At 37.3% G+C, this 12,715-nt stretch overlaps 1 protein-coding gene across 2 annotated transcripts in view; it reads left to right on the top strand.

Annotated features, from left to right (window-relative positions):
- The first annotated feature begins 545 nt into the window (after positions 1 to 545).
- Positions 546 to 12,715, top strand: part of LOC101735499 (nuclear pore complex protein Nup154) — a 14,062-nt gene continuing 1,892 nt past the window's right edge. Inside the window, exons 1-23 of one of the 2 annotated variants that reach the window (XM_038013333.2) lie at positions 546 to 724; positions 858 to 963; positions 1,220 to 1,376; positions 1,693 to 1,926; positions 1,995 to 2,176; positions 2,711 to 2,982; positions 3,230 to 3,361; positions 3,807 to 3,934; positions 4,646 to 4,840; positions 4,949 to 5,091; positions 5,200 to 5,371; positions 5,453 to 5,820; positions 5,904 to 6,042; positions 6,703 to 6,817; positions 7,006 to 7,162; positions 7,240 to 7,326; positions 7,413 to 7,600; positions 8,247 to 8,400; positions 8,884 to 8,977; positions 9,060 to 9,240; positions 9,545 to 9,773; positions 11,142 to 11,376; positions 11,786 to 11,906. In XM_038013333.2, the coding sequence (XP_037869261.1) occupies positions 880 to 963; positions 1,220 to 1,376; positions 1,693 to 1,926; positions 1,995 to 2,176; positions 2,711 to 2,982; positions 3,230 to 3,361; positions 3,807 to 3,934; positions 4,646 to 4,840; positions 4,949 to 5,091; positions 5,200 to 5,371; positions 5,453 to 5,820; positions 5,904 to 6,042; positions 6,703 to 6,817; positions 7,006 to 7,162; positions 7,240 to 7,326; positions 7,413 to 7,600; positions 8,247 to 8,400; positions 8,884 to 8,977; positions 9,060 to 9,240; positions 9,545 to 9,773; positions 11,142 to 11,376; positions 11,786 to 11,906 (3,767 nt within the window). In that variant the 5' untranslated portion in view covers positions 546 to 724; positions 858 to 879. Of the gene's footprint in view, positions 725 to 806; positions 964 to 1,219; positions 1,377 to 1,692; positions 1,927 to 1,994; positions 2,177 to 2,710; positions 2,983 to 3,229; positions 3,362 to 3,806; positions 3,935 to 4,645; positions 4,841 to 4,948; positions 5,092 to 5,199; positions 5,372 to 5,452; positions 5,821 to 5,903; positions 6,043 to 6,702; positions 6,818 to 7,005; positions 7,163 to 7,239; positions 7,327 to 7,412; positions 7,601 to 8,246; positions 8,401 to 8,883; positions 8,978 to 9,059; positions 9,241 to 9,544; positions 9,774 to 11,141; positions 11,377 to 11,785; positions 11,907 to 12,715 lie in introns of both variants that reach the window. The other variant, XM_038013334.2, reaches the window with a different exon arrangement.

Below are 12,715 nucleotides of genomic sequence, written 5' to 3'. Positions count from 1 at the left end.
TTCATTGTTAAAATAAATATATTTCAGCCTTGTGTGGCGTTTAAGAACGCACATTTTTACGATGCGTGAGCTGGAACGCACGAGAAGTGAGAAAAGAAGATAGTCTGTGACATGGGACCTTTTTACCGCCGAAAATTTAAAACGGACAAAAAAATATAATGTGTATTATTAATAACTAATATAATATAATGGCTTAGAATTGTTTATGCCGCTGCAACAATAAAACTCCTATTGTTTCCATTGTGGTGTTAATTACATAAAACACGATTTTACTCTCACTTGGAAAGAGTCGATTGCATACTAATTGCACTATTTCTAAATCAAAATATTTTCCCTTGATAAAAATATAATAATTTGTTTCGGGAAAACTTTAATAAAATGTTATTCTTATGGTGTAATTCTTTGATATTTACTAATAATTAACCTTCAGTTGATTTTGTAAATCAATGGTGTCAACTGTTTCAATCCAAAACGACTAAAACTAAATTAAGGTATAATGGACTGATAAAATACTAATTTAGGAGCAACTCTATTTTTTCTCAAATGTTGGCAATGCTGTGTCTTTAAAGTTCAAACTTCAAAGACAGCCGTTTGTGTTTATAGCTTAACTTATGAAACACAAAATGTTTCACTAACTTTTATGATTTAACAGCGTTTATTAGTTAAATTTTTGCTAAAAAAATCATTCATAGTCTGCGAACAAACAGATATATGTTAGGAAAAGGTGTGAAGATAAACTTTTTGACAGATACATAACCTCTCAAAACTGAATTTTAATAAACTAAAGTTTTTATTTTTTGGAATAGGAAATAAAGATTTTCAATCACAAGTGATTTAAGCAATACTTTATTGCTCAGGTTCTACGGAGGTGCCTACAAAATGCAGCTAGAATCTTTGGAGCTGGCTGGCTGTACGCTTGACCGGTACATTAGCTTTGATAATTCGCGCCCTTCCTTTTTGGAGGTAAGTAATTGAGCGATTTAAATAATTGTTAAATAAAAGCATATAAATTGAAAGTATAAAATTGAAAACAAAAAATTAGTTACTTTCTTTTTACCTATTCAATCTAGTTAACCAAAAATATGTTCTTAGATAGGTTACAAACATATTTTGGTATCATCATCAACATCATCGAAAAATTTTTGAGCATAAGTTCTATTTAAGAATAATGGTTTTTCAATTTTAGTCTAAAAATAAACATTTATGTAATAATTTTCAGTTAACTGGCATTGCAGCACAACGGAGTCCAACATGCAGTGGGTTAAATGCTGGCGATTACCGCAACCTTGCTGCTCTCCTGAACCATCCTAACTTGTCCCAGTTGAAAATTCTCAACAAAGTGCCTCTGCCACCAGAGATTATGGAACACTTTGCTCGTATCCTTTACAATTTTAAATTTACAAATTTTTTATAGTTCTTATTAGTAATTTGTTGGTAATTGATGATCTCACATAAAATATTTAATAGATTCACACTACTTTGGTTCTGAAAATGCAATTAGTACTGGTAAAGAAAACAAATAAATTAAAAAATATATTTAAAGAACTGTAAAAATAAATGAGCTTGAGACAGATTAACCCAATAAAAGTATATCAAACAGAAAGCACTCTGAAAATTGATTGTTTTCTAACTTAAAAAAATGTGCTTATAATATTAATTATAATTCATGATTTCCTTTTAAATATTATTCAGATATGCAATGCCATTGTTTAATGGGAGTTTTCCCTGAAATTAGCAGAGTTTGGCTTGCAATAGACAGCAATATATATGTTTGGGCATTTGAACATGGGAGCGATGTTGCATATTTCGATGGATTAGGAGAAACCATAGTCAGTGTTGGCTTAGTTAAACCAAAACCAGGGGTGTTTCAGAATTTTGTCAAGTATTTGCTTGTTCTCACGACAACAGTGGAAATTGTTGTATTAGGTAAGAATACAAAATTCAAAATGCTTGATTGTGATGGTTGATTGCGACTTTAAGAATTTAATTTCCAGGTGTGACATTTTCATCAAACAAAAGCGATTCTCCAAGAGAATTTCAAGAAATACATCTTGTCTCAGAACCTGTCTTTGTTCTGCCAACTGATGGTGTGTCAATGATGTGTGTTAAATCCACTTCAAGAGGTCGAATATTTATGGGAGGTAAAGATGGCTGTCTGTATGAAATAACCTATCAGGTAATTAAATCCAGGATAAATTAAAGATATTTAATAAATATAAGGAACGCTATTTCTATATATCTCCATAAGTAATTATACATTAATGAAAATAAATAGGGACCAGACAAAAAAAATTAAATTATAATTTTAAATAAAGTCATGTATGCCCATTCAATGCCATTCAAGGCCATGAGAATCTAAATTTTATCACAGATAGCTGTAGCTTTTTTAACATCACATTCCTCTTTTTTATTAAAATTAAAAAGAATACTCTATGTAAAGAAATGATAAGATGAAGTTAAGATAATAACTAGGTTTGATTTACAATTGGAGTGAATATATTTGGGATTCAGTATTTACCACATCTACACATAGTATGTTTTCTTTTATTATTTTCTTATATAATAAAATTATTAATTTGGCAAAAGAAGTACAAAGATAGTTTAAATGGGAAAAACAATTTAGTGTGGTATTCATTATAATTAGTTATAATATTAGATTAAAAACAAATCTTAGTTGACTATAGTATATTATTGATGTCTTGTTTTGCAGGCACAATTAGGATGGTTTGGTAAACATTGCAAGAAAGTGAACCATTCCACCAGCACTCTTTCATTCCTAGTACCATCATTTCTAAATGCCGCATTATATGACGAGGATCCGATAGTAAAAATTGAAGTTGATGATTCCCGGAACATTTTGTATACACTCAGTGAAAAAGGCTGTATAGAAGTATTTGATCTTGGCAAGGATGGTGACAGCCTCAGTCGAGTTGTAAGGCTAACACAAGGAAAGATTGTATCTGCAGCTGTGGATATAGTGAAGTAAGTTGAGTCAGTCTTAAATATAATGAAAAAAAATAGGTCCATTTAGCCGATTCAAAAAAAGATTATGATTTAACTCACTTAAGAAATGTAAATATTAAATGACTTGTAATATTAAATGATTTATTTAACATTAACATTACCATTATTCTTTTTGATTTAAGATTCAATACAAACACAACTCTGAAAAATCAAAGAAGTAAATAATCAGTAGTAAAAAACTTTATATCAAAATTTTTATTTACAGAACTTTGGAAGTAAGCAACTTCAAACCTGTCATAGCAATTTCTGCTGTAGATGAATCAGAGTCTGACCATTTGAATTTAGTAGCAGTCACACAGACTGGAGCAAGATTATATTTTAGCACGGGAAGTGGAGAGTAAGTATTGATTTGTATCAGACTTATACCACCAAAAACTATACTACTATTTACTTACTATTTATTTACTACTACTATAATACTATACTATAATATATACTAACAAATGTAATTCCATTCAACCTAAATATCAGCCCGCTGAGTATCTCACCGGATCTTCTCAGCGGGTCGCGATTACGATCCGGTAGTAGATTCATACGTGAAGCAGCTGCTTTTGGGTTCTTAGGTCTTCTTTGGAGGCGCTTAGGTAGCTGTTAGCAAATCCACCAAGTGTGGCTGAGCCTGTGCTCGACCACCTGTCTTGGTGAAACTAGAAAGACCTAAGGGCCACCAGTAATGCAATGCTTCCATGCTGCATAAAAAAACCAATATAATTATTACATATACATTATATACGCAATACATGATGAAATATTGATTATATGAAGGCTATTTTGATTTACAGTACAAACCAAAGTGGTATACAGAGACCACAGTACTTGACAATGCTGCATGTAAGGCTGCCCCCTGGATTCACTCCTAATTCATCAGTGTTAAAGCCAAAACAAGTTCACAGTGCTGTTTACGAAAATGGTAAGTGTTGAATTAATTGCCACAAAATGCTGTGAATACTTAGTTGATCTCTGTAGGACAAATGACAAATAATGACTTACAACAAATGAGATACAACAATTTTTTTATTGAATGATGTAAGTAAACAAGCTTGAGCTCTCTCCTTTTAGCTACCTCAAACGCTGGTCACCGTCCTCGCCGAACCGGTCGCTTGCGACGAAGGGCTCGGCGAGTAAATTAACCCATAGACACAACTCATTGAGTTTCTCACCGGATCTTCTCCGTTGGATGCGTTTCCGATCTGGTGGTAGATTCTGCGAAGTACTTAAAGGCCAGTGTTAGCAACACTCTCGGTTTGAGCCCCGTGAGCTCACTTACTGGCCCGCTTACGCTGACATAGACTTTCAAGGGTATCAGCTTAGGTAGGAAAAAAAAGATCTCTTTATTTTCAGTAATGACTGTAGCATAGGATACCGACATATATAGACATTAGACAACCTACCTTGAAACTTAAAACATCCTTCATTAGGGTACTTGTATGTGAATAGGTGTAACTACACATTTCCTTTAAAGAAATTGTTACCGATATTTGAATACCGGCATAATCGTTGATACTTTTTAACCCGTGGCTTTTAGCGTTTAGGCCACGACGTCGACTAATAGTACGTGCGAAGGCAACGGTGATGAAAGTCGAGCAAGGTATCCATAATTATGGATTAATTTGTATTGCAGGTTCCCTGGTAATGATATGTTCATCCGGCGGCGGCGAGGCGGAGACTCTGTGGTGCTTGTCTCGCGTCATCCCGGGCAGCGCGGCCTTCAGCGAGGCGCACACCGTGCTGGCGCTGGACGGGCCCGCCTGGGCGCTTACTGCGCTGCCTCACCAGCATGCCGCTCACATATCCAACGCTCTTCTCACTAAAAAAGGTTTTTATTACCATGATTACATTCACAAATCGGATTCTCGATCCAGGTTGATAAAAAACATGAATCCAGTATATAGATAAAATAAACAAAATAATGTCCATTTACCAGAAGTGTGGTGTGTCTCGCGATGGGCAGTAGTGACAGGGGCGGGAGCCTGTATCATAACAGCCGGAGCTGCTCCAGACATACTACGAACATTACTTAGAGACTGTCGGGGTCCTGAAGCACATGCTGTCAAGGACTTCTTTCAGGTTTGTCATGATATACATTTAAACACCCACATGGTAGGACAGAACAATATTGAGTGTACTCTACTTGTACTGTCGTAACATAATCGTAAATGATAACTATTATTACAGCTGCACAGTGTAGAACAAGCATGCGCATGCGCCTTGTATTTGGCGTGCGAGGATACCACCAGCAGTGACCTCTCAATCAGCGAGTGGGCTACCAGAGCATTCTTCTTATATGGGACCCAGATGACTCCTGCTCCAATCTATCAGCACTCTTCACAGATGCCTTCCAGTATAGGTAGGTATACACAAAAATGTTATTTAAGTTTTCGTTTTTTTAAGTTGAATGTCTTGCAATAAATTATTCGCGATTTTTTAGGTTCACCCAAATTTTCACCGCGACAAATGTCAACGCCCATGTCGAGAGGACCGCAGGGTCAAATTCAGGGACCGCAAGCAAACAAATTCAATCAGTCGTACCAACAACACATGAACCAGTCATTCCCGGGGTCGCCGAACCACTCGATGATGACGCAACAGCCGCAATACTCTATGAGTCCGACCCCGTACAACCAGACGTCGTTCAACGGAAACATCACTCAGCAACAAAGAGACCCTAACTACCCTGTGCCAATTGAATTTAGTGCGAAACACAACGGCCTCTATATTTACGTCGGTCGAATACTGTTGCCGATATGGAATTTAAAATGCGTCTCGAAATCCCAGACTCCGGACAGTAAAGAATTCGTAAGTAATAAACCAGTCACCATAATTTAAATCTAATTATCGTATGACAATTAATTGAGATCTGATATTCCGTACATTCTCAGATGTCTAGTCAAGTGACAGGCGAGGACTGTGCGTACATAGCCAAGAAATTGCAACGTGTGGCGGCGTTCATGCAGCGCACATTAGCGCCGCAACATTCTGAAGAGTACACATCGCTAAATGCATTGAAGTTATTTGTCTGTAAGTAAACTTACATTTTTGAGTAGGTATTCCATAGAATTGTGACTGTTAGAATAATATCGTAATTCTTTTAATCTTTATTAACGATTTTCAATCTTTGTTCATTAAACTATATTAATTATAAAGCAGCAATAATAATATCAATACAGAATTTTTTGTAATGCTAATATTTCACACTTCACTAGCATCAATATTAAATGTAATAATTTAGATATGTAATTAATGAACCACTGGCATTCAACGGCCCAAATTGATGATTTTCTCCTAGGTTATGGGTTCTGCAATACATTCAGACCTCGAATACCAAACTTCTCCAACAATTAAATTGAATCCAACCGGGAATCGAAATCTGGTGTTATGGTACAGTGACAACTAGTTAAACAATACGTTCAATGGCAAGAAAAATTATTATTAAACATTAGGTGTAGTTTCACCAGAACTACATTTTAGACTTAACATTGTAATAATTAAGTATTTTGCTGATATTGCTTTTTCTCAGGATAAAAATGAAGATTTAGTTCTTTGAAAAAAACCACATGAATCTATTGTTCTGTTTCATGAAAGAAATATAAATCAACAAACACACTCCCATTTATAGTATTGTTGTATAATTACAGTTTTACACATGTATTTCCAAATGATGTTGATTCATGTTTGCAGCAATGGCAATAGAAATGTTGAATCTATGGAGAGTACTATGTGAGCACCAGTTTCACGTGATAGCCGCGAGCCTGCCCGCAGATCAGCAGAATGCTCTTCAAGCAGCAAGTTTTAGGTAAAAACTATTATAACAACAGATATGAAAAAATCTGTAATACATAATTTTTTTTTATTTTTATTATTGAGTATTTCACTCGCTCTTTGTCTTAAATTTTATTAATTGGTAAATTGTCCTTTTGGAAAATTTATATAGCAAACAATCATCAAATGTTAATATTATTAATGTCCTTTTTTAATTTTTAGAGAATTACTGGTTGGCGGTCAGGAAGTAGCATGCTTACTTCTAGGATCTTTGGTGGCAGGATATCTGCGTGACAATGCTTCTGTCGATGGAATTTCACAGAAACTACGACAATTATGTCCAACATTATACAGACAAGAAGACGCTACTTGCTCCAAGGTAATCTAGAAATTTATTTGTCCAAATATGTTGCAGTTATGCAAATAATTACTTTATTAAAAGTTAATTTATTTCAGGCCAACGAACTCTTGATGTTTGCCAAACAACAAAAGAATCCCACGGAAAGGGAAGAAATGTTGCAGCATGCCCTAAAACTGTGTAAAGTAAGTGAAGAGCTTGCTGTCATACACGTAAACAACATAGTTATGTATAATATTAAGTGCTAATCTATATATATATTTTGATACAGGATGTGGCCCCAAATGTGAACCTGCCATTGGTTTGTTCGAAACTGGCATCTGTTGGGTTTTACTCGGGGGTGGTGGAACTGTGCGCTACTTGTGCCTGCAAACTCGATCCTCAGGATAAAGCACTGCATTACTATAAAAGTGATCAGCCCACGCAAGATCGAGAAGGACATCTAGCTTATTACAGAAGGTAAAGTTGTAAATATATAAAATGTTATTTTAAAATATGACTGGTGAGACCCCTTTAAGTTCTACTGGTGTGAAAAACAAATATTTCTTGGAATTATTCGCTACCTGTCATACTTTAGGGTATCATGACAGAAACCTTCCCTAGAGTACCAACAAGAAATAGAAAAACTAGTACAAGTTTCATCACAAACTGAAATAAATGAGAACTACAATAATTTTCTTATCCAAAAGGAGATAATAAAAAAAATGTATATGCATTTTTTATCGCCAAACGTTGGTAAAATTAATTTTTTAAAAATTATTTAATTAATTTTAACTATATTTATTTTAAAAAAAAAAAATCGTACAAAACAACAGTTCTATAAGTAATATGGAAATACAAGAGAGCTTATTGACACTAATCAAAAAATAAGATACTATTCTTTTAAAAAGCATTTAACTACCATCACATAGCAATGCAAAAGTTCATAAAAATATGCATAGTGGGCAAAGAACAAATGATATTCTTTTTCTTCTTTCGGGCCGACAATAGCTCGTGAAACAATAATAGAATACAACGAACTGTCGTGTAATTTTTTAAGTTACGATCACGTATTTAATTATTGACTACTTTATAGAAATTAATTAATTAATGGTTATGAATTTAGAATGGAAATTTATCGCGAAGTGTGTGCTGCTCTGGAGCGTCTTTACGAGCGCAGCAACGAAGCGCCGGGCGCCGAGCCCTCCCCGCACCGAGCGCCCTCGCAGCACTCCGCCGACGCTGACGTCACTCTGTCCCCAGCTGATGCCAACTATCAAGTATGCAATATTACTAATTATATTTTAAAGTTGTCTAATAACTGTAGCAGTGGTATATGATATAATTTTTTTTCGACATGATTGTTTTTTTTCTTCATCTGATGTAAAGTGGTTACCAAAGCCCATAGGTATCACACCTATAAGCTGTCACTCACCTTAATACAAGAGGTCCAAGTCTCAATTGCATTGTATATATAACATTGATAACAACTTGCGGGATTTGGACTTCATAACCATCCACTTCACTTTCAACATTATATATCAACGTTACCTACTGCATAGATATAAAATTTTACATTAACAGAACCAAAATAAGGAAAATGAGTAATAATGGTAGCGCTAGTGAGTTTAGTCTATTCGACTGTGAAACAGTTGGGCTAAAGACAGTAGACTGGACCAACCGGACGCTATTACAAATATCTCTGTTGAATTTTTTTTGGAAATTTATCGCATCGTTAAATCTTGTCTTTTCCTTGGTTTCAGGGTAGAAAGCTGGTGTGGGAGTGCTTGTCACGAGATGACGAACTGCTGCATGTCGCCGTTTATGAATGGCTAGTCTCCAAGAATCTCGGTTCGGGTACGTGCATGTCAGAGATAAAGTTCTATGACTGAGATGAGGCGGAAATGGAGCGAAGTGAACATTTCTGATAACATTGCAGAATTATTGTCGCTGGGGAGGGCGCCGCCTGCGTCATTGCGGACGTACCTGCAGGCGGCGGCTAGATCGGCGCCGCCCGCAGCTTCCCTCCACCTACTGGACCTGCTGTGGAAGGTCTTAGAGAAGTGCGGAGATCATCTCGCAGCTGCACAAGTCCTAGAGGGACTCGCTACTAGACCGGGGTATGCTTACTTTCGTTTTGTGTCTATTAATTAATAATAATATTACAATGTGATGTTTAAGGGTAACTTGTATACTCGTCAATGGGTACTGGACATAAAAAGAAAGTTTGTTGTTGTATTGTATAATTAATTTGATGCTATTGTTATTTCAAGTACTTTATAATCATGTTAACCATATTTTTAAAATATGAATTTTGAACTCCCATAAGTTTACAGCGCACGATAATTTACCCACAAAAGTAATTGACTTGAGAAAGGTAACAGCGTTAAGATAATGTTATCACGTGTGGTTTGCCTTGTGCAGGTCGGGCGCGACGCTGGCGCAGCGCATGTCGTGGCTGTGCGCGGGCGTGGTGTGCGTGCGCGGCGCGGGCGCGGGCGGCGGGGAGGTGGTGCGGCGGCTGGAGGAGGCGGGCGAGGTGGCGCGCGTGCAGCGGGCCGTGCGCGCCGCCGCCGCCGCCCTGCCCGCCGCGCGCCGCCCCCCGCCGCCGCACATGCAGCGCCTGGACGACGAGCTGCTCGAGATCACGCAGGTGCTCACACATTTTAAATTTATTTAAATACTTATAAAAATGTCTTTATTATGCTCAATCATCTTGAACTATTAACGTTTTTGCCAGATACCTTTTATCCTTAATCTATACTAATATATAAATCTACAGTGGTTTTTACGGATGTTCCGTTATAACTACTGAACCATGCATCCGATTGACTTGAAACATGGTATCCGTGTAGAAAATACATGTACTTAATGGATAGGCTAATATTTATATGAGTGTTGAACCCCCTACACCAGTTGCGGGGGCGTTAATTATGAGAATCTTTGTGGGGTGAGAAATAATAATGTTATTTTTAAATGCCCAGCGAAGCGGACGGGTACAGCTAGTACATAATAATACTTACATGTTTTTGAAATAGCTGTCAAACTTTCAATTACTATAATACACTACAATAGATAAAGTATCTAAAACATGATTAAAATGCGTCATGAACTCGCAGCTTAACTTAGCTCGGCTCGACTGCTGTTAAAGAAAAGTTTTTTTTTCTCCTACCTACGCCGAAAGTTCGGTTTTCCTCCCGTTGTACAGGGAAGAAAGTGTAACTTTTCCTCCCGCTGTACAGGGAAGAAAGTGTAACTTTTCCTCCCGCTGTACAGGGAAGAAAGTGTAACTTTTCCTCCCGCTGTACAGGGAAGAAAGTGTAACTTTTAATCCCGCTGTACAGGGAAGAAAGTGTAACTTTTCCTCCCGCTGTACAGGGAAGAAAGTGTAACATTTCCTCCCGCTGTACAGGGAAGAAAGTGTAAATTTTCCTCCCGCTGTACAGGGAAGAAAGTGTAACATTTCCTCCCGCTGTACAGGGAAGAAAGTGTAACATTTCCTCCCGCTGTACAGGGAAGAAAGTGTAACATTTCCTCCCGCTGTACAGGGAAGAAAGTGTAACTTTTCCTCCCGCTGAACAGGGAAGAAAGTGTAACTTTTTCTCCCTAGGTACTGAAAAGTGCGCATGCGCGTTAGTGTCTACGTCTGCTCTCACGCACCTAAAATTCTTCGACATTGTTGTGCTCGAGTAATTTGCAATATTGTGTTTAGTGTAAAAGTGAAATAAACAAAAGGGCAATAAAATTTAATAGTGAAGTATTAAACAAAGATGAGTTTATCAGACAGTTCTTATTTAATTAGTAGTAGTTTATTTAAAAATTAAAAAACAGTTAAATTGTTTTTTTTATGAGTTCTACCCCCCGCCGGGGCTTCGCCCCTGGTCCCCGGCTCTATACTCCACGAACTTTCGGCCTTGTAGGAGAAAAAATAGTATGTGTACCGCGGGAAAAAAGTAGGACATCTAATCCCGCGTGTCTCCCTTGGTGCACAATGTACTATTCTTGTTTATAAATCTGACAGCTGTATGAGGAGTACGCGGACCGCTACAACCTGTGGGAGTGCAAGCTGGCCATCGTGCAGTGCTCGGGGCACAACGACGCGCTGCTGGTCGAGAACATCTGGAGCAACATTCTGGCGGAGGCGGAGGCGGCCGCCAGCGCCCTGCCCGCGCCCGACGAGAGGCTGGCCTCGGTGCTCAGTAAAATCACCACTCTGGGACGCGAATATGTCAACACCGGACATTGTTTCCCCTTGTGTGAGTGCTTAGCAGTTCCGCTACATCATTTCGGATCCTTCCGATCCACTAACGGTGCTTTTAGGTACTCCAAGCACCGGTCATCGTTCTCGTCGAACCCGTCGCTTGCGACGAAGGGCTTGACGAGTAAATTAACCCTCAGACACAGCCCACTGAGTTTCTCGCCGGATCTTCTCAGTGGGTCGCGTTTCCGACCCGGTAGTAGATTCTGCGAAACACGGCTCTTGCTAGGGTTCTTGTTAGTAACGTCGTCAGGTTTGAGCCCCGCGAGCTCACTACTAGTTAAGGTTACGCTGAAATAGCCTCTCAAGGCTCTCAGCTTAGGTAGAAAAAAAAAAGTTCCGCAAAATGACTAAAGCGAACAAAACAACTTTATTAACAAAAATAACTTTTTTTTTGTTAATTACAGATTTCATTGCACGCCAGTTAGAAATAATGAGTTGTAAACTTCGAGCGGATCAGAGCATGGTGTTCAAAGCGATTCTAAGTATCGGAGTCTCGCTTGAACAAGTACTGGATATTTACATCAAGTATGGAAGTTTTATTTATATTATAATTTTTAGTCCAGTTTGTGTTTAGGTATTTGCAGTGTTTTTTACGAGTCACGTAAGAATCTAATGTCTAAAGAAGTCATCATAAACAGTCGTATATTTTGATTATAGTCACGAAGTCTGTCCTTTTATAAATAAATTATGAAAGTAATAAAACAAGAATGTATAATAAATAAACTATCTTTGCTAAATTATGTTGAAAAAACTTCTGTGATGTTCAAAGACATTCAAAAAAAAATTATGATACCTACTTACTTCATAATGTCTACGAGAATTTCAAACCACATACTATGGTACAATTGGTACCAACCAGAACATAAGCCTGGACAAAAAAATACAATTAAAATTAAATGTTTGTGTGATGTTTATTTTACCAGTCTTAACACTAATAAATATGTTCGTTTTTATTCTTAAGCTTAATTCCTATATTGTTGTAAATTATAAAAAAAGCTATATTTCATACCAATCACTCATCTCTTTACTCATCAATAAACAATTTGAATCATGTCTCGGTAGTAGTTTCAATTGTATTGTGTATGGGTTATGCGATTCTCGAAAGCGCACGTAAGTAAGCCAGTGTTTGGTTGGTGTGAGTTTTTTAACGTTCTCGATAGCGTAAAAGTTAACTCAAATTTGTATACAGTTTTTTTTTATTGCTTAGATGAGTGGACGAGCTCGCTGCCACCTGGTGTCAAGTGGTTACTGGAGCCCATAGACATCTAACCACTTAAACGCCACCTTGAGATATAAGTTCTAAGGTCTCAGTTACAACAGTTGGAACAGCGCCT

Source organism: Bombyx mori, chromosome 10, assembly GCF_030269925.1.
Source record: "Bombyx mori chromosome 10, ASM3026992v2".
Taxonomy (NCBI): Eukaryota; Metazoa; Arthropoda; class Insecta; order Lepidoptera; family Bombycidae; genus Bombyx; species Bombyx mori.
The sequence above is the reverse complement of the archived record's forward strand: the minus strand, read 5'-3'. Positions and strand labels throughout refer to the sequence as shown.